Source organism: Palaemon carinicauda, chromosome 19 (genome assembly GCF_036898095.1).
Source record: "Palaemon carinicauda isolate YSFRI2023 chromosome 19, ASM3689809v2, whole genome shotgun sequence".
NCBI lineage: Eukaryota > Metazoa > Arthropoda > Malacostraca > Decapoda > Palaemonidae > Palaemon > Palaemon carinicauda.
In genome coordinates, this window is record NC_090743.1 from 116,729,013 (window position 1) to 116,756,278 (window position 27,266).

Here is a 27,266-nt window from a genome sequence, read left to right on the forward strand (position 1 = left end):
ATTGTTAATATCATTTACGATATTGTAATTTTCTCCTGAATACTGCATAATTTCAATGATCTTTCCAATAACGTAGGACTTTATATATATAAACTATATAATGTAAATCTGCATTGTTCTCTTCAAGAATTTTCCTCAGTTAAACGGGAAGCTGATAACCTTTCATCTATCCATGTCAATATTAATACGCATCAATAATAAAAGAAAAACTAGAAGTTGTCGTATATAAGATACGTTGAATACGAGGCAATGACGTTTGAAGGGTTAATTATTTTTAGTTTTTCTCTCTCACTCACTTTCTCTACACAATAGGAAAGAAATTTTATGCTGTGAAGAAATGTCTTGTGATTTTATTTTTACACTTTTACCTTGCAAGAAAAGATATTGATGATAATAATATTCTTTAGATGACTTCATATGAATTGCCAAAATAATTCTATGGAGTGATGGAATACAATATTAAAGAAGGCTATCTTTTATTAATATATTTACAAATATGTATCATTGACATAAATATGTTGCATACATTCAATAAATAAATAGCTTAAGTATCCGTTCTATATATCCATTCAAGTGAGTCATGATATCCGTCTAATCTTCGGCGCTGAATCCTTCTCGGGCTCTTCGCTCGTCCTCGAGTCTGGCGAACTCGATCTGGTCGAGGACGAACTGTGGGATGGGGTGGGGGAAGTGTGGGGCCACGGGCAGGAGGTCAGACTCGGGCTGGTATCCGAACTCGTCGGCCACGAACTTGAGGCTGGCGAGGCTACCGTCGTCCTGGACATAGCTGGAAGGGAAGGAGTACCACAGGGTCAGTTACTAGGACCTGGACTGTTTAGGGATTGGGAGATGATGGATTATTTAAGGAGCAATAGGACCTACATTATGTAGGATCTTCAAATCCCGAATTGTTTGGGAAACGTCAAGATTTCCTAGATAGAGATTCTAAGAGCAGATTAAAATGTCTTTAATATTTTAGTCGACCTTAAGGAATCTCTCCTTTTGTCTAATCTTTAATAATTTATTCAACCTTAAGGAATTTTTTCTCTCTCTCTCTCTCTCTCTCTCTCTCTCTCTCTCTCTCTCTCTCTCTCTCTCTCTCTCTCTCTCTGAAATAAGAAAGCAAACAAAGAAAACAGAAAAGCAAAGAAAGCTATTTAAGATCCCCTTACCTCCATGAGCCAATGACATTGGCGCCTCCGGACTCTCCCTGGGATCCCGAGATGTGAACCTCGATTCCGTTCTCGGTCTCGAAGTCGCTGTTGTGGTTTCCGAACTCGTCCGGGGTGTGTTGTTCGTTCTTGAGGATGGTGGCCAACCTCGGGTTGGTGAAGGGCACCTTGTCTGCCACGACTGAGGCCACGAGGAGGGCGGCTACTAACTTCAGAGGGACAGAGAGATGGGTTGGATGAGACTCAGATGGAAGCGGTCGAATGGGGGAAGGAATAACAAGCGTTGGAATGTTCCAATTGAATGTTTTTACTTACAATTTAGTGTGTAGAAATAACAAGTAAATAATCAATTGAATACAATTAAGTTTGAGGAATAATGAATTACTGACAAGTTTGCCTGATAGCATGAACACATAACCAAAGACATATTAATGCAAAATGAATATAACAAACAATACACAAATGCTCATTGAGAGAAATTAAACACTAATGGGATTGGAAGAGAACATAATAAACTGAAAACTGTTTGCAAGTATCAAGCTCTCACCAGCTTCATGTTTCCGGTAGGAGTTGCAAGATTACTCTGATGCCCTGTGGTCACGAAAGTCTTATTATATACCCCCTGCATCCTTCTTGGCCCCTCCCACTTTTTATCTCTCTGGTAGACGGTCTCCTCTGAGCGACTTGTCCTCAAGGTAATCTAGGGAAATGAAGTGGTGGTGGGGATGGGGACATATTGATGGAGGTGCATTTTGTAAGGGGACATGAGTAAGGACACTTATAGTTTTGTGGTGTTGGAGGAAATGGTGAATGGGAAAACGAGGGAGAGTTGGAGATGAATGATGCTGTATAAGGAGGAAAAACATGTAGATGAAAAATTCAAGATGATGGATTAACCAGATTTCCATAGGGAAATTAGGTTGAGAAAGGTGGAGCCAGAAGGAAAAAGGGGGATGAATGGGTAAATAATAGCTAAGAAATTGTATAGGTAAATAGAATAAGGTATTGGTAAATTGCGTGTAATAGGAAAATGAAAAAATTAAGAGATTAAATTGTTAGTAAATGGAAATGAAAAAGAGGAAATGATAAGACGATAAGGATAAAGCCATGGGGAAGACTTGGAGAAGAAAACAGGGAATTAAAGCTTATGAAATAAAAAAAAGAAGAATGTAAACAAAATGGTCTTCCTCAGAAGGGGGAACGTTAGAAGCCCCAGCCATTCATTTTGTTTCCAAATTATCTCTCTTGTCTTTGCTGGCCATGACGTAGTTAGGAACCACTGGATTGCCAGTGCCATCGGCCTCTCAATGATAAAATAACAATGATATTAATCAAAAGGTCGAAGGTCTTTCCTACGTGACCAAATTCAAACGTTCAAAAGAGAGGTCAAAGTTACCGACACAAATAAAACTCGTTTGTTTACTTTTTTGTTGCCTCTTGAATTTAAGGTCAGCCAAAGGACCACCCCTTACCCCTTCCCAAATCCCTCTCCCCCCTCCCCCTCACCTCTTAACCCCCTCCTGTTCAAGGTCACGGTCAAGACAGTTGGGTAGTCCTTGTTTGGAATTCGGTTTTTCTCCGATGTGGTCGATTCAAACATTTTTTGAAGAGAGAGAGAGGAGAGAGAGAGAGAGAGAGAGGGAGAGAGAGAGAGAGAGAGAGAGAGAGAGAGGAGAGAGAGAGAGAGGAGAGAGAGAGAGAGAGAATTCTGTATCCCTCTTTTTACATTTTATGGTGTATGCACAGTATGTATGATTGTGTATAGTAGGTAAAGAGGAATGTTCAAGAATGTATAAGTTTGTTTTAGGCTATTAGAAACGTCCCTGTTTAATAATCAATTGGACTAGAGTTCCAGACAAGATCAAACTCCACAGGTTCGTGTATGTCTGCAACCATCTTTGTGAGCTATGAATGGGGGGTTTTTGGGAGCTTATACATGTACATGCTGAGTCACCATCAGCTATTGCGTGACCCTTCCTGGTCCTAGCTTGGGTGGAGAGGCGTTTGGTTTCATATGTATATAAGGTCAGTCCCTAGGACATTGTTGTGTCCCTAATCTCTGCCATTCATGAGTGTCCTTTAATCTTCCGTGGTCTGGGATGTGTGAATGGATTGTCATTTTCATATGAATTCAAAATGTGTTGATTTAAAAAGAGTTTGACCCTTTTTGTTTCAAGATTAGAAATGATAACCTTTCATAACCATTGACCAATTATTCAATACTCTTGAAAGTTCAATTTTCCTTTCTTAGGTGACCCTGAAGCTCTTGGATTGTCCTCATATTTGCTCAACTTCTCGAAGCTGGTATAAAAATCCCCAGACAGTTTCAAAGGTATTAAATCCCTTTGTCTCTTGAGAACATCCCCATGATTTTTCAAACATTGACATTCTACATTGCAATGCCAAAGGTCTGTCCCCTTCCAGATCCTAATAGTGTCTGGAAAAGATTGAAGGATTTTCCGTTGATTGGCATGAATTACAGTCTCTCGTCCCAACGGTTTCTCTATTTAGTTGTTTTTTGTTTTTTCTCAGTATATACTGTATACTTAAAAATGACAGCTCTCCTCAAAATTTTATACATATGTATTTGATTTTATTTCTACGCGAGGTTCTCAATACCTTGTACTCCTTCAGCATGGCTGTAGCCAACTGTGGTTGATTAATTATGAAGAGTAAAGCATTTATATCATATATATATATATATATATATATGCGTATGTATATATATATATATATATATATATATATATATATATATGTATGTATGTATGTATGTATGTATGTATTATGTACTGTACATGAATATATACGGTAAATATTATATTATATACATATAGTATAGATATATATATAAATATATATATAAATATATATATTTACTTACTGTACATATATTATATATATATATATATATATATATATATATAGTTCTAATTTTGATATAGTTGTGTGTGATGAAACCAGAGAAGGATTGAAGGGTAAACTAGAGAGATGGAGAGAGGAATTGGAGAGCAGAGGGCTAAAGATCAGTTGAACAAAAAGAGTGTATGTGTTGGAACTTGCAGAACCAATTGAATGACTTACATATGATGGGAGAAATAGGAAAGAGGACAGAAAATTCAATTACCTAGGGTCATAATGTTGAGGAAACATCAGGGCTCCAAATGCAAGTGAACAGTAGAATTCAAGCTGGTTGGAACAATTGGAAAATGTGGGGAGTGTTGTGTGATCGAAGGATAACTTAAAGTTAATGGGAAAGGTACATAAAAGTTTAGTGGGACCTGCCATGATATATGGTGCAGAGACTTGGCCCATGAAAAGACCTTTGAGAAGAAAAGGGGTGGCTTGGATCACGAGACTAGATAAGGTTAGGAATGACTTGGTAGGGGGAACAACAAAGGTTACAGAGGTGTCAAAGTAAATCCAAGAAAAGACTCCACTGGTTCGGGGACGTAATGAGGAGAGACCAGGAGTATGCTGGGAGGAGGTTGTTGGAGATGGATGTTCCAGGTAGGAGGAGGAGGGGGAGACCAAAGAGAAGGTGCACTGGGTGTCTAACAACAGATATGGAGGAGAAAGATCTCACAGCGGAGGACATTGGAGACAGAAGAAATTGGAAATGGCTTCCAAGAAAAGCGACCTTGCAAAGCGGGAAAAGCTTTAGTGGAAAAAGATAAGCCACAAATACCTTGTATTACTGTATTCGCATTATATTGGTAATAACTTATACCCAAAGGCATTCATGATATAGAAATACTCATCCCGACCAGGAATCACATCTGTGTCAGTCTGTTCATAAAAATATTATTCCATTTTCCAGGAAGTTTTTCCAGAAATCCTATTACCTTCCGTCAAGGAGAGCTGTGGTCCTTCCCTAAGCGGATCACCTTGGTGACTCTATCGTCATTTTTTTCCCATTAAAATAGTATTTGTCTTGGCGATGTCTAAATTGATAGTATTATGTAAAAGAAGGGGTTTACAAGTAGGTAATCTCTCTCTCTCTCTCTCTCTCCCTCTCTCTCTCTCTCTCTCTCTCTCTCTCTCTCTCTCTCTCTCAAAGTAAAGGAAATACAAATGAAAAATATGATAATTCAGAATAATTTAGTTTTTAAATTCCTAATAAATAGAGATGTTTATATCAGCAATTCCATCGACGTTATGAATTTATTCTTCAGCACTGATTCCTGCTCGGGCCCTTTGCTCGTCCTCGAGTTTGGCGAACTCGATCTGGTCTAAGACGAACATTGGGATGGGGTGGGGGAAGTGTGGGGCCACGGGCAGGAGGTCAGACTCGGGCTGGTATCCGTTCTTGTCGGCTACGAACTTGAGGCTGGCGATGCTTCCATCTTCCAGAGGGTAGCTGGAAGTAGACGGAGTACCACAGGGTGAATATGTTGGACCTTGAGTATTTTATGAAGTACCAGGACTTTGATAAATCGTTAATTGTTAGGGTGTCCCTTAAGAATGGTTAGATATTAAGGGTAACTTTTTTAAAAGTATTATGGTCCACCCCTCCTGGTAACTAGAAATTAAAGAGCAACTATATGTTTAGTGAGTAGAACTAAAATCAATTTAATAATAATTAGAAATTAATGGTCGGACTTATAGAAGGATTAAGTTGCTCGCCCGCTTCGAAACAAGAAGTAGGACCAAGATCAATTAAAGCTAGCTGTAAAACCCCAGAGGTACAACACCCTTAATTTTTGGCACCCTAAGTATTTAGGGAGACATTGGCCACAAGTCTTTTGTGAGTGTTGAGTCATCCTCTTATGAGTAATTCTAGAAGTTAAGTTATCGCAGGGTTATTAGGTCAGACCTGAATGGCGTAGGGAGAACATGGACTGAGATACCTAAAGATTACCAAAATATGTACAGTATTTAGTAAGTTTAACATTATTCCTTGATCGTTTACTTCAAGACCCAGTAACATCGATACTCAACAAATATGATCCAATATCGATTACCCCCAAAAGACCCAGTATTATCTTGAAATTACCGCCATGTTCCAATGACAATGGCTCCGCCACTCTCTCCCTGGGATCCCGAGATGTGGACTTCGATTCCATTTGCAGCTTCGAAGTCGCTGTTATGATTTCCGAACTCATCCAGGGTGTGTTGTTCGTTCTTCAGGATGGCGACGACCGGGCTAACCAAAACCCAGTTAGATTGTGTATATGATTGAACAATTCAATTTATGAAAAGGTAATTTGAGTTTGAGTCATTAAAACATTATTATGGGATTCATCATTTTTGAATCTCTTACAAATTGAGTAGTAGTAGTAGTAGTATTTTTACACGGTCAGTGTTAATAATATTATTATTTAATAAATTATGGTGATAATCAAACGTTAATACTATTTATTATATTGTTATTTTCTTCTCTCAAAAACGGCTTAATTTATGAACTACATAATATTACTCTGCATTGTTCTCTTTAAGAATTTTCCTAAGTTAAATGGGAAACTGATAACCCGTCAGATATCCACGTCACACATTAAAAACTAATACCTGGATATCAGTACACAAACTCAAATTATACAGCAACTCTGAAAAGCATCAGTTGATATCGCATTATGCCCTAAAAGAGAAATTTTCACTCATTCAAACTGAGGCTGCAATTTTCAAAAGAAAATTGTTGATCTTATTTACTGGCTATTTTGAGTTTGTAGATGAGGTTTAAAAGGATTAACCCTTTTAATCTCACCACTGCAAAAAAATTAAGAGCTATGGATATACAACATTTTTAACCGTATACAAGAATAAATTTAAATTTATTTCCATTAATGTACAGGTTTTTAATTTTTTTAGTATATTCATACGTATCAATTATAAAAAAGAAATCTAGAAATTGCCGTACTTAAAATACGTAGAATACGCGCAATGACGCTTAAAGGGTTATTTATGTTTAGATTTTTTTTTCTCTCTCTCTCTCTCTCTCTCTCTCTCTCTCTCTCTCTCTCTCTCTTAGGAAAGGAAATGTTATGCTGTGAAGAAATGTCTTGTGACTTATTTACACTTCTGCATTGCAAGCAATTGTATTGATAATAATGATATTCTTTAGAGGAATCCATATGAATTGGCAAAATATTTTTATAGAATGATGGAAAACTCTTAAAGAAGGCTATCGTTTGATGATATATTTACAAATATGTATCATTGACATGAATATCTTATATACATCCAATAAATAAATAGCTGAAGTATCCGTTCTATGTATCTATTCAAGTGGGTCATGATATCTGTCTAATCTTCGGCGCTGACTCCTTCTCGGGCTCTTCGCTCGTCCTCGAGTCTGGCGAACTCGATCTGGTCGAGGACGAACTGTGGGATGGGGTGGGGGAAGTGTGGGGCCACGGGCAGGAGGTCAGACTCGGGCTGGTATCCGAACTCGTCGGCCACGAACTTGAGGTTGGCGAGGCTACCGTCGTCCTGGACATAGCTGGAAGGGAAGGGGTAACACAGGGTCAGTTACTAGGACCTGGATTGTTCAGGGATTGGGAGATGATGGATTATTTAGGGAGCAATAGGATGTACATTATCAAGGGATCTTCAAATCCTAAATTGTTTAAAGAATATCAAAGGTGTTTTAGATATGGCATCTTGGAATAAATTTAAATATCTTTAGGATTTTTGTCTACTTTAGGGGAAGTGAAGCATACGAAAAATAAAAAGGAAAATGTAAATAAGTCGTCCCACTTTATACGATGAACAATTAACGAACCTTTCATTTCATATCTAATTCCTCTTTCATTTTTCTACTAGAATTTTCTTATCGGCTGCTGGATTGCGAGTCTCATCGGCCTCTGAATGCTAGAATAACGATGATATTATGATAAGGTCTAACGTCTTTCCTTTCTGACCAAATTCAAACGTTCAAAAGAGAGGTCAAAGTTACCGACACAAATAAAACTCGTTTGTTTACTTTTTTGTTTCCTCCGGAATTTAAGGTCAGCCAAAGGACCACCCTCTACCTCTGCCCCAATCTTCCCTTCCCCTCCCCTCTTAACCCCCTCCTGTTCAAGGTCAAAGTCAAGGTAGTTTGGTCGTTCTTGTTCGGAATTTGGGTCTTCCTAGATCTGGTTGATGGGAACATTTCTTTAAGACAGAGGACGTTCTCAGATTTTTTGAAGACAGAGGGACGTTCTCAGATTTCTTGAAGAAAGAGGGGCGTTCTCAGATTTTTTCAAGACAGAGGGACGTTCTCAAATTTCTTGAAGACAGAGGGACGTTCTCAGATTTTTTGAAGACAGAGGGACGTTCTCAAATTTCTTGAAGAAAGAGGGACGTTCTCAGATTCCTTGAAGACAGAGGGACGTTCTCAGATTCCTTGAAGACAGAGAGACGTTCTCAGATTTTTTGAAGACAGAGGGGCGTTCTCAGATTCCTTGAAGACAGAGGGATGTTCTCTGATTCCTTGAAGACAGAGAGACGTTCTCAGATTTCTTAAAGACAGAGGGACGTTCTCAGATCTATTGAAGACAGAGGGACGTTCTCAGATTTCTTGAAGACAGAGGGACGTTCTCAGATTTATTGAAGAAAGAGGGACGTTCTCAGATTCCTTGAAGACGGAGGGACGTTCTCAGATTCCTTGAAGACAGAGAGACGTTCTCAGATTTTTTGAAGACAGAGGGACGTTCTCAGATTCCTTGAAGACAGAGGGACGTTCTCATATTCCTTGAAGACAGAGAGACGTTCTCAGATTTCTTGAACACAGAGGGACGTTCTCAGATTTTGAGGAAACAAGAGGAGAGATTTTTTATTTTGTATTCTTCATGGACATTCTTTTGTCTGTATGTGTGTTTATTTGTGAATGACGAGTATAGAGAACTGTAAAAAAAAGTAAAAACACCCTAATTTATGGTGTTAATTTGCCTGAATGTTTGTCACCTTTTATATGAATTCAAAATATGTTGATTGAAAAGGATTTGGTCCTTTTATTTGAAGAATAGATTGGATGGCCCTTCACGACACATTAGCCAATTATTCAATTCACTAGAAAAGGTCATTTCAATAGGACTTACTGTAGGTGACCTTAAAGGTTAGGGATTTTGCTCAACTTCACGATTGATTGATTGACTGATTTGAAGTCTTCTACCATCTAAAGTTCAACGATGCTCATATAGATATGCCCAGACACTTTTATATATCTTATATCTCTCTGTACCTTGAGAACATCTTCCTGACCTTCTACAATGCAACGCCAAAATTCTCTCTCTCTCCAGATCCTAGCAGTGGCTGAAAAAGATTGAAGGATTTTCCATCAATTGACATGTGTCCTTTTTCTTCCTTTTACTCTTTGCTAATGATGGTCATGTTTTCATCTCTAAAATTTCTCTTTCATTTCTTAGTGTGATCTGTAATCTTATCTATATAATGTTTAATCCAATAACCACAAATATCAGTATTTTTTTCTCAGTCTCATTTTCCCTTTGTCAATTATGTCTCGTTTTATCAATTTAATCTATTTCATTTTATCAGTAACTTATGTTATTATCTAAGTAATCTCTTTCTTCCTTTATCATAATTGACATTATTTTTAATGTTTTTCCTTTCTTGTTGTATTTGTACTTTTGACAATAATCTCCATAGCCAGATTGAATTTTTTTTTACATTTTAGAGAGACTTTGCCATGAAATAGATAATTTTGGGATGAAGCTGCGAGTCTCATGCTCCCAACTCTCCCTATAGTCATTCTCAGTAACTGGTAGCATTCATTATCGGTCACCCATCAAAGGAGCCAACCTAACCAAATGTTGCTCAACTCACAATCCATTAACCACATCTGATGCTAAAGAGGAGAAACATTTGCTAATCGTAGATCCTCTCATAGGGAAGGAAATGATATTCTGTGAAGAAATGTCTTATGACATATTTACACTTCTGCTTTGCAAGCAATTATATTGATAATAATGATAATCTTCAGAGGAATCCATATGAAATGGCAAAATATTTTTATGGTATGGTGGAAAACAATATTAAAGAAGGCTATCGTTTGATAGTATATTTACAAATTTGTATCATTGACATGAATATCTTATATACATTCAATAAATAAGTAGCTGGAGTGTTCGTTCTATGTATCTATTCAAGTGGGTCGTGATATCCGTCTAATCTTCGGCGCTGACTCCTTCTCGTGCTCTTCGCTCGTCCTCGAGTCTGGCGAACTCGATCTGGTCGAGAACGAACTGTGGGATGGGGTGGGGGAAGTGTGGCGCCACGGGCAGAAGGTCAGACTCGGGCTGGTATCCGAACTCGTCGGCCACGAACTTGAGGCTGGCGAGGCTACCGTCGTCCTGGACGTAGCTGGAAGGGAAGGGGTACCACAGGGTCAGTTACTAGGACCTGGATTGTTCAGGGATTGGGAGACGATGGATTATTTAGGGAACAATAGGACCTACATTATCTAGGGATCTTCAAATCCTAAATTGTTTAAAGAATATCAAGGGTGTTTTAGATATGGCATCTTGGAATAGATTTAAATATCTTTAATATTTTTGTCTACTTTAGGAAATAGCTCTCTCTCTCTCTCTCTCTCTCTCTCTCTCTCTCTCTCTCTCTCTCTCTCTCTCTCTGAAATAAGAGAGCAAACAAAGAAAAGAGTAAAGCAAAGAAAATCCATTTAAGATCCCCGTACCTCCATGAGCCAATCACATTGGCGCCTCCGGACTCTCCCTGGGATCCCGAGATGTGAACCTCGATTCCGTTCTCGGTCTCGAAGTCGCTGTTGTGGTTTCCGAACTCGTCCGGGGTGTGTTGTTCGTTCTTGAGGATGGTGGCCAACCTCGGGTTGGTGAAGGGCACCTTGTCTGCCACGACTGAGGCCACGAGGAGGGCGGCTACGAACTTGAGAGGGACAGAGAGATGTGTTGGGTGAGACTCAGATGGAAGGGGCCGAATGGGGGAAGGAATATCAAGCGTTGGAATGTTCCAGTCGAATTTTTTTGCTTATAATTTAATGTGTAGAGAGAACAAGTACATAATCAATTAAATAGAATTAAATTTCAGTAATAATGAATTGTTTAAAAGTTTTCCTCATAGCATGTATACAAAACCAAAGACCTATTTATGTAAAATTAGATATAATAAACAATACACAAATAATTATTTAGAGAAATTAAATACTAATTGAAATGAAAGAGAAGATAATGAACTGAAAGTGTTTGCGAGTATCAAGCACTCACCAGCTTCATGTTTCCTGTAGGACTTGCAGGATTACTCTGATGCCCTGTGGTCACTAGAGTGACATTATATACCCCCAGCATCCTTCTTGGCCCCTCCCACTTTTTTTTCTCTCTGGCTGACGGTCTCCTTAGAGCTACTTGTCCTCAAGGTAATCTAGGAAAATGTAGTGGGGGTGGGAAGGGGCACATATTGATGAAGGTGCATTTTGTAAGGGGACATGAGTAAGGAAATTTATAGTTTGTGGTGTTGGAGGAAATTGTGAAAGGGAAAATGAGGGAGAGTTCAGATGAATGATGCTGTATAAGGGGGGAAAACAAGTAGATGAAAAATTCAACATGATGGATTAAATAGATTTCCATAGGGAAATTAGGTTGGGAAACAGGGAGCCAGAAAGAAAATAAGGGGATGAATGGGTAAATAATAGCTGAGAAATTGTATAGGTAAATAGATTAGGGAATTGATAAAGTTTCTATATTAGGAAGATGAAAAAATGATTGAATTGATAGTAAATGGAAATGAAAAAGAGGAAATGATCTTATGATAAGACGATAAGGATAAAGCCATGGGGGAAGACTTTGGGAATGAAAAAGGGGAATCAAAGCTTATGAAATAAAAAAAAGGGAGAATGTTAACAAGATGGTCCTCCTGAGACGGAGGAACGTTAGAAGCCCCAGCCATTCATTGTGTTTCCAAATCTTCTCTCTTGTCTTTGCTGGGGATGACTTAGTTAGGAACCACGGGATTGCCACTGCCATCAGCCTCTCAATGATAAAATAACAATGATATTAATCAGAAGGTTGAAGGTCTTTCCTATGTGACCAAATTCTAACGTTCAAAAGAGAGGTCAAAGTTACTGACATAAATAAAATTCGTTTGTTTACTTTTTGTTGCCTCCGGAATTTGAGGTCAGCCAAAGGACCCCCCCCCCCCCCGCCCTTCCCAAACCCCCCTCTCCCTCCCCTACACCTCTTAACCCCCTCCTGTTCAAGGTCACGGTCAAGGCAGGTAGGTCGTTCTTTGTTGGAATTCGGTTTTCTGAGATTTTTTGAAGACTGACGGACCGTCTGGAAATTTTAATTGAGAGAGAGAGAGAGAGAGAGAGAGAGAGAGAGAGAGAGAGAGAGAGAGAGAGAGAGAGAGAGAGAGAATTCTGTATCCCTCTTTTTACATTTTATGGTGTATGCACAGTATGTATGATTGTGTTTGGTAGGTAAAGAGATATGTTTAATACGTATAAGGTCGTTTTAGGCTATTAGAAACGTCCCTGTTTAGCAATTAATTGGACTAGAGTTCAAGACAAGATCACACTCCTCAGGTTCGTGTAATGTCTGCAACCACACCATCCTTGTGAGCTCTGGATGGGGGTATTTGGGAGCATATACGTGTACATGCTGAGTCACAAGCAGCTATTACCTAGGCCTCCCTGGTTCTAGCTTGGGTGAAGAGGCGTTTGGTTTCATATGTATATAAGGTCAGTCCCTATGACATTGTCCTGTCCCTAACCTCTGCCATTCACGAGTGACCTCTAAGTACCCTAATCTGCCGTGTATTGATTAAAAAGAGTTTGACCCTTTTTGTATCAAGATTAGAAAGGATGACCTTTCATAACCATTAACTAATTATTAAATACTCTTGAGAGGTCATTCTTACCTTTTTAGGTGACCTTGAAGCTCTTGGATTGTCCTCGGTTTTGGTCAACTTGAAGTTACTATAAAAATCCCCAGACAGTTTCAAAGATGTTGAATCCATTTGTCTCTTGAGAACATCTCCGTAATGTTTCAAACATTGACATTCTACACTGCAATGCCAAAGGTCTGTCCCCTTTGAGGTCTTATTAGTGGCTGGAAAAGATTGAAGGATATCCCGTTAATTGACACCTGTCCTTTTTCTTCCTTTTATTATTTCCCAATGATGGTCATGTTTTTATCTCGAAATTTCTCTTTCCTTTCTTAGTGTTATCTGTAGTCTTATCTATTTAATGGTTACTCCAATGACCTGAAATAACTGTGTTTTTATCTATCAGTCTAATTTTTCCTTTGTCAGTTGTCTTTAGTTTTATCAGTTTCATCTCTTTCATTTTATCCGTAACGTCTTTTTCTTTATCCAAGTGATATCTTTCTTCCTTTATCATTATTAACTTTATTTTTAATTATTTCTTTCCATACAGTAAGATATTTGCAAATTTGGCATTAATCTTCATCGTTACATCAAGATTTTGTTGCAATTGAGAGAGACTTTAATGTAATTTAAATATTCTTGGGATGAAGCTGCGAGACTCATGCCCGTTGATTGGCACAAATTACAGTCTCGTGCAAACTGTTTCTCTATCTAGTTGTTTTTTGTTTCTTCTCAGTATTTTCAGGTTGCCCATGCACACTGTATACTTGAACACGACAACTATCCTCAAATTTTATACATATGTATTTTATTTATTGCTCTACGAGGTTCTTAATACCTTATACTACTTCTGTATAGCTGTAGCCAAATGTGGTTGACTAACGATCAGGTATATAATTTTACCTTAAAGAGTAAAGCATTTATATTCTGATATATATATATGTATATATATATATATATATATATATATATATGTATATATATATATATATATATATATATATATATATAGTTCTAATTCTGATATAGTTGTGTGTGATGAAACCAGAGAAGGATTGTATGGTGAGTTGTAGAGATGGAGAGAGGAATTGGAGAGCAGAAGGATAAAGATCAGTTGAACAAAAACAGAGTATATGTGTTGGAACCTGTAGAACCAATTGAATGACATACTGTAATTGCTGCGAGAAATAGTAAAGAGGACAGAAAAATTCAAGTACCTCGGGTCATATGTTGAGGAAACAGCAGAGCTTCAGATGGAAGTAAACAGTAGAATTCAAGCTGGTTGGAACAATTGGAAAAGAGCGTCGGGAGTGTTGTGTGATCGAAGGATAAACTTGAAGTTAAAGAGAAAGTTTCGTGAAACTGTAGTGGGACCTGCCATGACATATGGTACAGAGACCTGGCCCATGAAAAAGACCTTTGAGAAGAAAATGAATGTTGCAGAAGGGCGAATGGTAAGATAGATGGCTGGGATCACGAGACTAGATAGGGTTAGGAATGAGTTGGTAAGAGGAACAACAAAGGTTACAGAGGTGTCAAAGTAAATCCAAGAAAAGAGATTCCACTGGTTCGGGCACGTAATGAGGAGAGACCAGGAGTATGTTGAGAGGAGGTTGTTGGAGATTGATGTTCCAGGTAGGAGGAGAAGGGGGAGACCAAAGAGAAGGTGGAGGAAGATCCTACAGTGGACATCGGAGACAGAAGAAATAGGAAATGTCTTTCAAGAAATAGCGACCTTGCAAAGTGGGATAAGTTTGAATCGAAGATAAGCTACAAATACCTTGTAATACTGTATTTATATCATATTGGTAATAACCTATACCCAAAGGCATTCCTGAAATAGAAATACTATTATCTCTCCCAGGAATCAAGTATGTGTCAGTTTGTTCATAAATATATTATTCTGTTTTGCAGGAAGTTTTTCCAGAAATCCTATTACCTTCTGTCAAGGAAAGCTGTGGTCCTTCCCTAAGCGGATCACCTTGGTGACTGTCATCATATCTTTTCCAGTAAGATAGTATTTGTCTTGGCGATGTCTAAATCGCTAGTATTGTATAAAAGAAGGTGTTTACAGGAAGGTAATCTCTCTCTCTCTCTCTCTCTCTCTCTCTCTCTCTCTCTCTCTCTCTCTCTCTCTCTCTCTCAGTAAGGGAAACACAAATGAAAAATATGATAATTCAGAATAATTTATTTATCAAATTCCTAATAAATAGAGATATTTATATCAGCAATTTCATCGACGTTATGAATTTATTCTTCAGCACTGATTCCTGCTCGGGCCCTTCGTTCGTCTTCGAGTCTGGCGAACTCGATCTGGTCGAGGACAAACTGTGGGATGGGGTGGGGGAAGTGTGGGGCCACGGGCAGGAGGTCAGACTCGGGCTGGTATCCGTTCTCGTCGGCCACGAACTTGAGGCTGGCGATGGTTCCATCTTCCAGAGGGTAGCTGTAAGAAGACGGAGTACCACAGGGTGAATATGTTGGACCTTGAGTATTTTTTGGAGTATCGGGACTTTGATTATTTGTTAATTGTTAGGGTGTCCCTTAACCATGGTTAGATATTAAGGGTACCTTATTTAGAAATATTATGGTCCACCCCTCTTGGTAACTAAAAATAGAAGAGTAGCTATAGGTTTAGTGAGTGGAACCAAAATCAATTAAGAATAGCTAGAAATTAATGGTAGGACTTTTAGAAACGAGAAGTAGGACCAAACTATTAAAGCTAGCTGTAAAATCCCAGGTGTACCCCACCCTTACTTTTTGGCACCCTAAGCGTTAAGGAGACATTTGCCACAAGTCTTTTGTGAGTGTTGAGTCGTCCTCTTATGAGTAACTCTAGAAGTTAAGTTATCACTTGGTTATTAGGTCAGACCTGAATTGCCTTGGGAGAACATGGACTGAGATACCTAAAGATTACCAGCACATGAACAGTAGTTAGTAAGTTTAACATTATCCCTTGATTGTTTACTCCAAGACCCTGTAACATCGATACTCATCAAATACGATCCAATATCGATTACTCCCAAAAGACCCAGTATTATCTTTAAATTACCTCCATGATCCAATGACATTGGCTCCACCACTCTCTCCCTGGGATCCCGAGATGTGGACTTCGATTCCGTTTGCGGCTTCGAAGTCGCTGTTGTGATTTCCGAACTCATCCGGGGTGTGTTGTTCGTTCTTCAGGATGGCGATAACCGGGCTCGCCAAGGGCCGCTCGTCAGTCATAGCAACGGCTGCTACAAGGGAGGCAATAAGGATCTGTAAATGATATACAGGGAATTTTAATCCATAGGAAAAGACGAATTATAATTGAGAGGCTTATACGTGATCCATTTAACACATTACTGGTTTAATTTTCATATTGAATGTATTTATAGATATACAATATACTATTTGTTTTTTAAATTTCTACTTTACTTAGCATTGAGATCAAACTCTAGTCCCTCCAAATGAGAGGCAAGGGAGCTACTAATAATTGCAGTTGGTAGCTATTTTGTTCTAAATAAAAGAGATTAAGGTTTTATCCCAATGTGAGGTAGAAATCTATCCGTATTGAACACAACCCTATGTTGATTTCTGTCACCTATTGTAAAGTTTTTGTAATACGTATTTAGAAGTTCCTCTGCACCAACGTCTCTCCACTCACCAGTTTCATGTTGACGAATGCACCTGCTGCGGAGGAACTACTTCCTTGGGTCAGTCGAGTCCTCTTTATATCCCAACTTTCAGCTGTGCTCCTTCTCCCTTTCCCCTTTGTGTTGAGGGAGGTGGGAAGGGGGTAGGAGGAAGGGAGAGGGAGTAAAGTGGGAAGGACGATCGGTGAAAGAAACTTTATGTTTTAGTCGAGGATTTGGTTTGTGAGAAAAGGAAATAAAAGGACACTTGTTTGTGGCCTCTCAGATAACATCTTATCAAATCACGGTCAATGTTGGAGACTTGATAAACGGGTTTAGGTGATTTACTTATCTCTCTCTCTCTCTCTCTCTCTCTCTCTCTCTCTCTCTCTCTCTCTCTCTCTCTCTCTCTCTCTCTCTCTCTCCCCTTTAAGGATGGCTGAAAGGGATTCGGTGTCAAGGTAGGAAATGCAAGTTTCTGGTCTTTGAAAGAATTGAGGTCTTTAGCTTACGTGATATTTCGGTCCTCCATAGATATTTTGGTTTCAGAATATTGAGGTCTCAAAACCATTTTGGTATCTATACTTTAATCAAGTTCTCAATTGTGGTCTCTAAAAGCATTTTATGGTTTCACAAAGCTTATAGATAAGGACCTGATAGTTTGATTTAGGTCCTAAGGAACATTTGGTTTCCAGAAGGATCCTATGGTCCCAAGATTCCATACGCCTTAGATGATGTTAAATAGGCCTAAAAAGGGCAATTCCTTAAGAACCTCGGATATAAATTGGGAAGATTTTTTTGTCATAAATATACTTAACATATTTTCTTAATGAACATAATGAATAACCGTTCTTGCACAAGATCTTAGGGTGACTGTTGAGGTACCTGGTAGGTAGCTGATTGTAGTAGGTCCCAGACAAACTGAAGAAGAGTAAAATTCTGGCAAGTTCACCCTGATAATGCTTGTTGAAATTGGAAAGGTTGTTTTATATATATATATATATATATATGTGTGTGTATATATATATATATATATATGTGTGTGTATATATATATATATATATATATATATATATATATATATATATATATATATATATATATATATATATCGCTTTTCTGAATTAACTTGCAACCTGTAACTACTTCCATTAAAAAGATTTCATAATGAAAATCATTAAGAAAATCATTCATAAGATATTAATGATAATAATAATAATATTAATAATAATAATAATAATAATAATAATAATAATAATAATAATAAAAATAATAATAATAATAATAATAATAATAATAATTTTTATTCTTACCTTTGCAGATCAGACAGTGGACGATGGTCATTTTATGCCTAAATGTAAGTAACTATTTATTGTTTTTTAATGTTTATTCTGGTATAATTTTTTTGAATTAACAGACAAACAGACAGACAGTCAGAATTGTGACTGGAACAATTTAGTTATTATTGCCTCTGATTGTTCATTATCCTTTCATTTTCATGACATTTCTTTTTTCCTATTTTTGAATAATCTTTAGCTATTTTTTTAGTTTACATCTCTCTCTCTCTCTCTCTCTCTCTCTCTCTCTCTCTCTCTCTCTCTCTCTCTCTCTCTCTCTCTCTCTCTCTCAAAACTTTAACCTCTTTCTTTTTATGGTTATTTATTAGTTATAATAAATAAGCAATCTCTTTCATCCTTTATCATTATTGACTTTATTTTTAATGTATTTCCTTAATTGTTATATTTGTATTTTTGACGTTAATCTCCATCATCAGATTAACATTTATTTACATTTGATAGAGACTTTACTATGAAATAGATAAATTTGGGATGAAACTGCGAGACTCATGCTCCCAACTCTCCCTACAATCATTCTCAGAAACTGTCAGTATTTATTATCGGTCACCCATCCAAGGAGCTAACCTAATCAAACGTTGTTTAACCTACAATCAATTAATGAAGATATTTCCCTTCTTAATAAATGGAGGAGATTTCCTCCACGCCCCCAATCCACATCTGGTACTCACAATCCGCCCACATTCTTCATACCCACGCCCACTTTCCGCCCACTTGATGGTAGCTATTAGGAAGATTTGTTAATAGGATATCCAGTCAATTTAATTCAATTGATAAAAGATTGAATTTCATATTGAATTTATTGAGACACCTTTGTGGATGTTATCATTTATAGGGCTCTGATACAGTTTGTAGTAGTAGTAGTAGTAGTAGTATTAGTAGTAGTAGTAGTAGTAGTAGTATTTTCACACTTTCAATGTTAGCTATATTGTTATTCAAGAACTTATGAAAATAATCAATTGTTAATATCATTTACGATATTGTTATTTTCACCCGAAAACTGCATAATTTGAATGATCTTTCTAATGACGTAAGACTTTTGATTATAAACTACTTCATGTTACTCTGCATTGATCTCCTTAAGAATTTTCCTAAGTTAAATGGGAAACTGATAACCCGTCAACTATCCGCGTCACACATTAAAAACCACTATCTGGATATCAGTAAACAAACACAAATTATAACGAAACTCTGAAAAGCATCAATTGATATCGCATTATGCCCTAAAGGAGAGATTTTCACTCATTCATACTGAGGCTGCAATTTTGAAAAAAATATTGATTTCATTCACTGGCTATTTTAAGTTTTTAAAGGAGGTTTAAAAGGATTAACCCTTGTAATCCCACCACTACAAAGAAATGTTTATCACTCATTGTAGAAGTCTGTTTAATTTGGTACATCGTCCGCAAAAGCATTAAGAGCTATGGATATACATTTTTAATCTTATGTGAGAATAAATTTAATATTTTTCCATTAACATATAGGTTTTGAATTTTTTTTGTATATTCATGCGCATCAATAATAAAAGAGAAATATAGAAATGGCCGTACTTATAATACGTAGAATACGCATAATGACGCTTAAAGGGTTAATTATGTTTAGATTTTCTTTCTCACTCTCTGTCTCTCTCTTATAGGAAAGGAAATGTTATGCTGTGAAGAAATATCTTTTGACTTCTTTACACTTCTGCATTACAAGCAATTATATCGATAATAATGTATTCTTTTGAGGAATCCATATGAATGGGCAAAATATTTTTATGGGATGATGGAAAAATCATAAAGAAGGTTATCGTTTGATGATATATTTATAAATATGTATCATTGACAAGAATATCTTATATACATTAAATAAATAAATAGGTGAAGTATCTGTTCTACGTATCTATTCAGGTGGGTCGTGATATTCGCCTAATCTTCGGCGCTGACTCCTTGTCGGGCTCTTCTCTCGTCCTCGAGTCTGGCGAACTCGATCTGGTCGAGGACGAACTGTGGGATAGGGTGGGGGAAGTGTGGGGCAACGGGCAGGAGGTCAGACTCGGGCTGGTATCCGAACTCGTCGGCCACGAACTTGAGGCTGGCGAGGCTACCGTCGTCCTGGACGTAGCTGGAAGGGAAGGGGTACCACAGGGTCAGTTACTAGGACGTGGATTGTTCAGGGATTGGGAGATAATGAATAATTCAAGGAGCAATAGGATCTACATTAGCTAGGGATCTCCAGATCCCGAATTGTTTGGGAAACGTCAAGCTTTCCTAGATAGAGTATCTTAGATTAGATTTAAATATCTTTAATATTTTAGTCGACCTTAAGGAATCTCTCTTCTCCAATCTTTAATAATTTATTTAACCTTAAGGAATCTCTCTCTCTCTCTCTCTCTCTCTCTCTCTCTCTCTCTCTCTCTCTGAAATAAGAAAGCAAACAAAGAAAACAGAAAAGCAAAGAAAGCTATTTAAGATCCCCTTACCTCCATGAGCCAATCACATTGGCGCCTCCGGACTCTCCCTGGGATCCCGAGATGTGAACCTCGATTCCGTTCTCGGTCTCGAAGTCGCTGTTGTGGTTTCCGAACTCGTCCGGGGTGTGTTGTTCGTTCTTGAGGATGGTGGCCAACCTCGGGTTGGTGAGGGGCATCTTGTCTGCCATGACTGAGGCCACGAGGAGGGCGGCTACGAACTTCAGAGGGACAGAGAGATGGGTTGTGTGAGACTCAGATGGAAGGGTCGAATGGGGGAAGGAATATCAAGTATTGGAATGTTCCAATTGAATGTTTTTACTTACAATTCAATGTGTAGAGAAAACAGGTAAATAATCAATCAAATACAATTAAGTTTGAGGAATAATGAATTGGTGACAAGTTTGCCTGATAGGATGAACACACAACCAAAGACATATTAATGCAAAATGAATATAACAAACAATACACAAATGCTCATTGAGAGAAATTAAACACTGATGGGATTGGAAGAGAACATAATAAACTGAAAACTATTTGCAAGTATCAAGCACTCACCAGCTTCATGTTTCCGGTAGGATTTGCAGGATTACTCTGTTGCCCTGTGGTCACGAGAGTCTTATTATATACCCCCAGCATCCTTCTGGGCCCCTCCCACTTTTTATATCTGTGGCAGACGGTGTCCTCTGAGCGACTTGTCTTCAAGGCAATTTAGAGAAATGAAGTGGTGGTGGGGAGGGGAACATATTGATGGAGGTGCATTTTGTAAATGGAGTTGAATAGGGAAACTTATAGTTTTGTGGTGTTGGAGGAAATTTTGAAAGGGAAAATTAGGGAGAGTTAGATGAATGATGCTGCATAAGGGGAAAAAACAAGTAGATGAAAAATTCAAGATGATGGATTAACTAGATTTCCATGGGGAAATTAGGTTGAGAAATGGAGAGCCAGAAGGAAAATGGTGGATGAATGGGTAAATAATAGCTAAGAAATTGTATAGGTAAATAGATTAAGGAATTGGTAAATTTTGTGTAATAGGAAAATTAAAAGATAAAGAGATTAAATTGTCAGTAAATGGAAATTAAAAAAGAGGAAATGATAAGACAATAATGATAAAACCATGGGGAGGACTTGGGGAATGTAAAAGGGTAATCAAAACTTATGAAATAAAAAAGGAGAATGTTAACAAGATGGTCCTCCTCAGACCGGGGAGCGTTAGAAGCCCCAGCCATTCTTTTTGTTTCCAAATCATCTCTCTTGTCTTTGCTGGCGATGACTTAGTTAGGAACCACTGGATTGCCAGTGCCATCGGCCTCTCAATGATAAAATAACAATGATATTAATCAGAACGTCGAAGGTCTTTCCTGTGTGACCAAATTCAAACGTTCAAAAGAGAGGTCAAAGTTACCGACACAAATAAAACTCGTTTGTTTACTTTTTGTTGTCTCTAGAATTTGTCAGCCTAAGGACCACCCCTTCCCAAATCCCCCTCTCCCTCCCCAACACCTCTTAAGCCCCTCCTGTTCAAGGTCACGGTCAAGGCAGGTGGGTCGTTCTTGTTTGGAATTCGGTTTTTCTCAGATGTGAGTGATTTTAAAAATTTTTGAAGACTGGCGGACAGTTTGGAATTTTTAATGAGAGAGAGAGAGAGAGAGAGAGAGAGAGAGAGAGAGAGAGAGAGAGAGAGAGAGAGAGAGAGAGAGAGAGAGAATTCTTTACACTTCATTTTACATTTTATGGTGTATGCACAGTATGTATGGTTGTGTTTGGTAGGTAAAGAGATATATTTAATACGTATAAGGTCGTTTTAGGCTATTAGAAACGTCCCTGTTTAGCAATCAATTGGACTAGAGTTCAAGACAAGATCACACTCCTCAGGTTCGTGTAATGTCTGCAACCACACCATCCTTGTGAGCTATGGATGGGGGTTTTTGGGAGCATATACGTGTACATGCTGAGTCACAAGCAGCTATTACCTAGGCCTCCCTGGTTCTAGGTTGGGTGGAGAGGGGTTTGGTTTCATATGTATATAAGGTCAGTCCCTGTGACATTGTCCTCTCCCTAACCTCTGCCATTCACGAGTGACCTTTAAGTACCCTAATCTGCCGTGTATTGATTAAAAAGAGTTTGACCCTTTTTTTCAAGATTAGAAAGGATGACCTTTCATAACCATTAACCAATTTTTAAATACTTTTGAGAGGTCAATCTTACCTTCCTTAGGTGACCTTGAACCTCTTGGATTGTCATCGGTTTTGCTCAACTTCTCGAAGCTGGTATATAAATCCCTCGACTGTGTCAAAGATGTTAAATCCATTTGTCTCTTGAGAACATCTCCGTAATGTTTCAAACATTGACATTCTACATTGCAATGCCAAAGGTCTATCCTCTTCCAGATCCTAATAGTGGCTGGAAAAGATTGAAGGATATACCTGTCCTTTTTCTTCCTTTTACTCTTTGCTAATGATGGTCATGTTTTTATCTCGAAATTTCTCTTTCCTTTCTTAGTGTTGACTATAATCTTATCTATTTAATCTTTAATCCAATGACCTAAAATAACAGTGTTTTTATCTATCAGTCTATTTTTTCCTTTGTCAGTTGTCTTTAGTTTTATCAGTTTCATCTCTTTCATTTCAGCCGTAATGTCTTTTTTTATCTAAGTGATATCTTTCTTCCTTTATCATTATTAACTTTATTTTCAATTTATTTCATTTCATACCGTAAGATATTTGCAATTTTGGCATTAATCTTCTTCGTTACATCAAGATTTTGTTGCAATTGAGAGACTTTAATTTAAATTGAATATTTTGGGGATGAAGCTGCGAGACTCATGCCCGTTGATTGGCACAAATTACAGTCTCGTCCAAACTGTTTCTCTTTCTAGTTGTTTTTTGTTTCTTCTCAGTATTTTCAGGTTGCCCATGCACACTGTATACTTAAACAGGACAACTGTCCTCAAAATTTTATACATATGTATTTTATTTATTTCATTACGAGGTTCTTAATACCTTATACTACTTCTGTATAGCTGTACCCAAATGTGGTTGACTAACGATCAGGTATATAATTTTACATTAAAGAATAAAGCATTTATATTCTGATATATATATATATATATATATATATATATATATATATATATATATATGTATATATATATATATATATATATACATATATATATATATATATATATATATATATATATATATATATAGATCTAATTTTGATATAGTTGTGTGATGAAACCAGAGAAGGATTGGAGGGTAAGCTGTAGAGATGGAGAGAGGAATTGGAGAGCAGAGGGCTAAAGATCACTTGAATAAAAACAGAGTATATGTGTTGGAACCTGCAGAACAAATTAAATGACTTACATATGCTGGGAGCAATAGTAAAGAGGACAGAAAAATTCAAGTCCTAGGGTCATATGTTGAGGAAACAGCAGAGCTCCAAACGGAAGTGAACAGTAGAATTCAAGCTGGTTGGAACAATTGGAAAAGAGTGTCAGGAGTGTTGTGTGATCGAAGGATAAACTTAAAGTTAAAGAGAAAGGTTCGTAAAACTGTAGTGGGACCTGCCATGACATATGGTACAGAGACCTGGCCCATGTAAAAGACCTTTGAGAAGAAAATGGATGTTGCAGAAGGTGCGAATGGTAAGATAGATGGCTGGGATCACGAGACTAGATAGGGTTAGGAATGAGTTGGTAAGGGGAACAACAAAGGTTACAGAGGTGTCAAAGTAAATCCAAGAAAAGAGACTCCACTGGTTCGGGGACGTAATGAGGAGAGACCAGGAGTATGTAGGGAGGAGGATGTGGGAGATGGATGTTCCAGGTAGGAGGAGGAGGGGGAGACCAAAGAGAAGGTGGAGGAAGATCTCACAGTGGAGGACATCGGAGACAGAAGAAATAGGAAATGTCTTTCAAAAAATAGCGACCTTGCAAAGTGGGATAAGCTTGAAATGAAGATAAGCTACAAATACCTTGTAATACTGTATTTATATTATATTGGTAATAACCTATACCCAAAGGCATTCCTGAATTAGAAATACTCCTATCTCGCCCAGGAATCAAGTATGTGTCAGTTTGTTCATAAAAATATTATTCTGTTTTCCAGGAAGTTTTTCCAGAAATCCTATTACCTTCTGTCAAGGACAGCTGTGGTCCTTCCCTAAGCGGATCACCTTGGTGACTCTGTCATCATATCTTTTCCAGGAAGATAGTATTTGTCTTGGCGATGTCTAAATTGCTAGTATTGTGTAAAAGAAGGGGTTAAAAGGAAGGTAGTCTCTCTCTCTCTCTCTCTCTCTCTCTCTCTCTCTCTCTCTCTCTCTCTCTCTCTCTCTCAGTAAAGGAAACACAAATGAAAAATATGATAATTCAGAATAATTTATTTATCAAATTCTTAATAAATAGAGATATTTATATCAGCAATTTCGTCGACGTTATGAATTTATTCTTCAGCACTGATTCCTGCTCGGGCCCTTCGCTCGTCTTCGAGTCTGGCGAACTCGATCTGGTCGAGGACAAACTGTGGGATGGGGTGGGGGAAGTGTGGGGCCACGGGCAGGAGGTCAGACTCGGGCTGGTATCCGTTCTCGTCGGCCACGAACTTGAGGCTGGCGATGGTTCCATCTTCCAGAGGGTAGCTGTAAGAAGACGGAATACCACAAGGTGAATATGTTGGACCTTGAGTATTTTTTGGAGTATCGGGACTTTGATCATTTGTTAATTGTTAGTGTGTCCCTTAACCATGGTTAGATATTAAGGGTAGCTTATTTAGAAATATTATGGTCCACCCCTCTTGGTAACTAAAAATAGAAGAGTAGCTATAGGTTTAGTGAGTGGAACCAAAATCAGTTAAGAATAGCTAGAAATTAATGGTAGGACGTTTAGAAGGATTCAGTCGCTCCCCCCCCCCCTTCGAAACGAGAAGTAGGACCAAAATCTATTAAAGCTAGCTGTAAAATCCCAGGTGTACCCCACCCTTACTTTTTGGCACCCTAAGCGTTAAGGAGACATTTGCCACAAGTCTTTTGTGAGTGTTGAGTCGTCGTCTTATGAGTAACTCTAGAAGTTAAGTTATCACTTGGTTATTAGATCAGACCTGAATTGCCTTGGGAGAACATGGACTGAGATACCTAAAGATTACCAGAACATGTACAGTAGTTAGCAAGTTTAACATTATCCCTTGATTGTTTACTCCAAGACCCTGTAACGTGGATACTCAGCAAATACGATCCAATATCGGTTACTCCCAAAAGACCCTGTATTATCTTTAAATTACCTCCATGATCCAATGACATTGGCTCCGCCACTCTCTCCCTGGGATCCCGAGATGTGGACTTCGATTCCATTTGCGGCTTCGAAGTCGCTGTTGTGATTTCCGAACTCATCTGGGGTGTGTTGTTCGTTCTTCAGGATGGCGATAACCGGGCTCGCCAAGGGCCGCTCGTCAGCCATAGCAACGGCTGCTACAAGGGAAGCAATAAGGATCTGTAAATGATATACAGGGAATTTTAAGCCAAAGGGAAAGACGAATTATAATTGAGAGGTTTATACGTGATCCATTAGATGCATTACTAGTTTAATTTTCACATTGAATGTATTTATAGATATACAATATACTATTTGTTTTTGTAAATTTCTACTTTACTTAGCATTGAGATCAAACTCTAGTCCCTCCAAATGAGAGGCAAGGCAGCTACTAATAATTGCAGTTGGTAGCTATCTTCTAAATAAAAGAGATTAAGGTTTTATCCCAATGTGAAGTAGAAATCTATCCCTATTGAACACAACACTATGTTGATTTCTATCACCTATAGAAAGTGTATATGTATACATGATTTTGTAATACGTATTAAGAAGTTCCTCTGCACCAAACTTCTCTCCACTCACCAGTTTCATGTTGACGAATGCACCTGCTGCGGAGGAACTACTTCCTCGGGTCAGTCGAGTCCTCTTTATATCCCAACTTTCAGCTGTGCTCCTTCTCCCTTTCCCCTTTGTGTTGAGGGAGGTGGGAAGGGGGTAGGGGGAAGGGAGAGGGAGTAAAGTGGGAAGGGAGACGATCGGTGAAAGAAACTTATTGTTTTTGTCGAAGATTTAGTTTGTGAGAAAAGGAAATAGGACACTTGTTTGTGGCCTCTCAGATAACATCTTATCAAATCACGGTCAATGTTGGAGACTTGATAAACGGGTTTAGGTGATTTACTTATCTCTCTCTCTCTCTCTCTCTCTCTCTCTCTCTCTCTCTCTCTCTCTCTCTCTCTCTCTCTCTCTTTAAGGATGGCTGGAAGGGATTCGGTGCCAAGGTTGAAAATGCAAGTTTCTGGTCTTTGAAGGAAAGGAGGTCTTCAGCTTACGTAACAATCATTTTTTCCATAGAGGTTTCGATCTCAAGGCCTATTGGTCCGAGGATCTTGTGGTCTCAAAATATTTAGGTCTCAAAGCCCATTTGGTATATTTTTTGATACATAGTTCTCATTTGTGGTCTCAAAAACATTTTTTGTTTTCCTTAAACGCACAAATAAAGACCTTATAGTTTGATTTAGGTCCTAAAGAACATTTGGTCCCCAGTAAGATACTTTAGTTCCAAGATTCCTTAGGCCTTAGATAATGTTAGATAGACCTAAAATGCTCATTACTCAAGAATCTCCGACATCAAAGGGAAAAATATATATCAATTATAAATATACTTAACATACTTTGTAATCCGAAGGTAATTTCTACCCGGAATTTATTTGTGAACAATTATTCTTTTATATTTATGTAGTTATGTTCATCTGCTCATTAGCAGTGGGACCAGCTTTTGAGATGACTGTTGATTTATATGGTAGGTAGTTGATTGTTGTAGGTCCCAGCCAAACCGGAGAA

At 38.0% G+C, this 27,266-nt stretch overlaps 5 protein-coding genes across 5 annotated transcripts; all 5 read right to left on the minus strand.

Annotated features, from left to right (window-relative positions):
• Positions 1 to 396: 396 nt before the first annotated feature.
• On the minus strand, positions 397 to 2,772 carry LOC137659269 (cuticle protein AM1239-like). The gene is made up of 3 exons (XM_068394298.1): positions 2,679 to 2,772; positions 1,173 to 1,482; positions 397 to 787 (listed from the first exon to the last, which is right to left on the minus strand). Exons 1-3 carry the CDS (start codon positions 2,770 to 2,772, stop codon positions 592 to 594), a joined length of 600 nt encoding a protein of 199 aa, XP_068250399.1. The 3' UTR covers positions 397 to 591.
• A 7,393-nt stretch (positions 2,773 to 10,165) lies between these two features.
• On the minus strand, positions 10,166 to 11,377 carry LOC137658346 (cuticle protein AM1159-like). Its single transcript, XM_068393019.1, has 3 exons — positions 11,354 to 11,377; positions 10,807 to 11,015; positions 10,166 to 10,475 (listed from the first exon to the last, which is right to left on the minus strand). Exons 1-3 carry the CDS (start codon positions 11,360 to 11,362, stop codon positions 10,280 to 10,282), a joined length of 414 nt encoding a protein of 137 aa, XP_068249120.1. The 5' UTR covers positions 11,363 to 11,377; the 3' UTR covers positions 10,166 to 10,279.
• Positions 11,378 to 15,200: 3,823 nt separating this feature from the next.
• Positions 15,201 to 16,647, minus strand: LOC137658347 (cuticle protein AMP4-like). The gene is made up of 3 exons (XM_068393020.1): positions 16,621 to 16,647; positions 16,024 to 16,232; positions 15,201 to 15,417 (listed from the first exon to the last, which is right to left on the minus strand). The coding sequence occupies exons 1-3, from the start codon at positions 16,627 to 16,629 to the stop codon at positions 15,222 to 15,224; spliced, it is 414 nt and encodes a 137-aa protein (XP_068249121.1). The 5' UTR covers positions 16,630 to 16,647; the 3' UTR covers positions 15,201 to 15,221.
• A 3,206-nt stretch (positions 16,648 to 19,853) lies between these two features.
• LOC137659270 (cuticle protein AM1159-like) lies at positions 19,854 to 20,586 on the minus strand. The gene is made up of 2 exons (XM_068394299.1): positions 20,408 to 20,586; positions 19,854 to 20,049 (listed from the first exon to the last, which is right to left on the minus strand). The coding sequence occupies exons 1-2, from the start codon at positions 20,584 to 20,586 to the stop codon at positions 19,854 to 19,856; spliced, it is 375 nt and encodes a 124-aa protein (XP_068250400.1).
• A 4,237-nt stretch (positions 20,587 to 24,823) lies between these two features.
• LOC137658349 (cuticle protein AMP4-like) lies at positions 24,824 to 26,344 on the minus strand. Its single transcript, XM_068393021.1, has 3 exons — positions 26,289 to 26,344; positions 25,678 to 25,886; positions 24,824 to 25,039 (listed from the first exon to the last, which is right to left on the minus strand). The coding sequence occupies exons 1-3, from the start codon at positions 26,295 to 26,297 to the stop codon at positions 24,844 to 24,846; spliced, it is 414 nt and encodes a 137-aa protein (XP_068249122.1). The 5' UTR covers positions 26,298 to 26,344; the 3' UTR covers positions 24,824 to 24,843.
• Between the last annotated feature and the right edge of the window lie 922 nt (positions 26,345 to 27,266).

What these genes read in the sequence shown, in the direction of transcription:
- LOC137659269 (XM_068394298.1), bottom strand. Translation starts at nt 2,772, where the DNA reads ATGTTTGAATCGACCACATCGGAGAAAAACCGAATTCCAAACAAGGAC. An exon ending in GAACAGGAGGGGGTTAAGAG is followed by an intron (nt 1,483 to 2,678) that starts GTGAGGGGGAGG and finishes CTAAATTGTAAG; the next exon opens with TAAAAACATTCAATTGGAAC. An exon ending in AATGTCATTGGCTCATGGAG is followed by an intron (nt 788 to 1,172) that starts GTAAGGGGATCT and finishes CTTCCCTTCCAG; the next exon opens with CTATGTCCAGGACGACGGTA.
- LOC137658346 (XM_068393019.1), bottom strand. An exon ending in AATGTGATTGGCTCATGGAG is followed by an intron (nt 10,476 to 10,806) that starts GTACGGGGATCT and finishes CTTCCCTTCCAG; the next exon opens with CTACGTCCAGGACGACGGTA.
- LOC137658347 (XM_068393020.1), bottom strand. An exon ending in AATGTCATTGGATCATGGAG is followed by an intron (nt 15,418 to 16,023) that starts GTAATTTAAAGA and finishes GTCTTCTTACAG; the next exon opens with CTACCCTCTGGAAGATGGAA.
- LOC137659270 (XM_068394299.1), bottom strand. Translation starts at nt 20,586, where the DNA reads ATGGCAGACAAGATGCCCCTCACCAACCCGAGGTTGGCCACCATCCTC. An exon ending in AATGTGATTGGCTCATGGAG is followed by an intron (nt 20,050 to 20,407) that starts GTAAGGGGATCT and finishes CTTCCCTTCCAG; the next exon opens with CTACGTCCAGGACGACGGTA.
- LOC137658349 (XM_068393021.1), bottom strand. An exon ending in AATGTCATTGGATCATGGAG is followed by an intron (nt 25,040 to 25,677) that starts GTAATTTAAAGA and finishes GTCTTCTTACAG; the next exon opens with CTACCCTCTGGAAGATGGAA.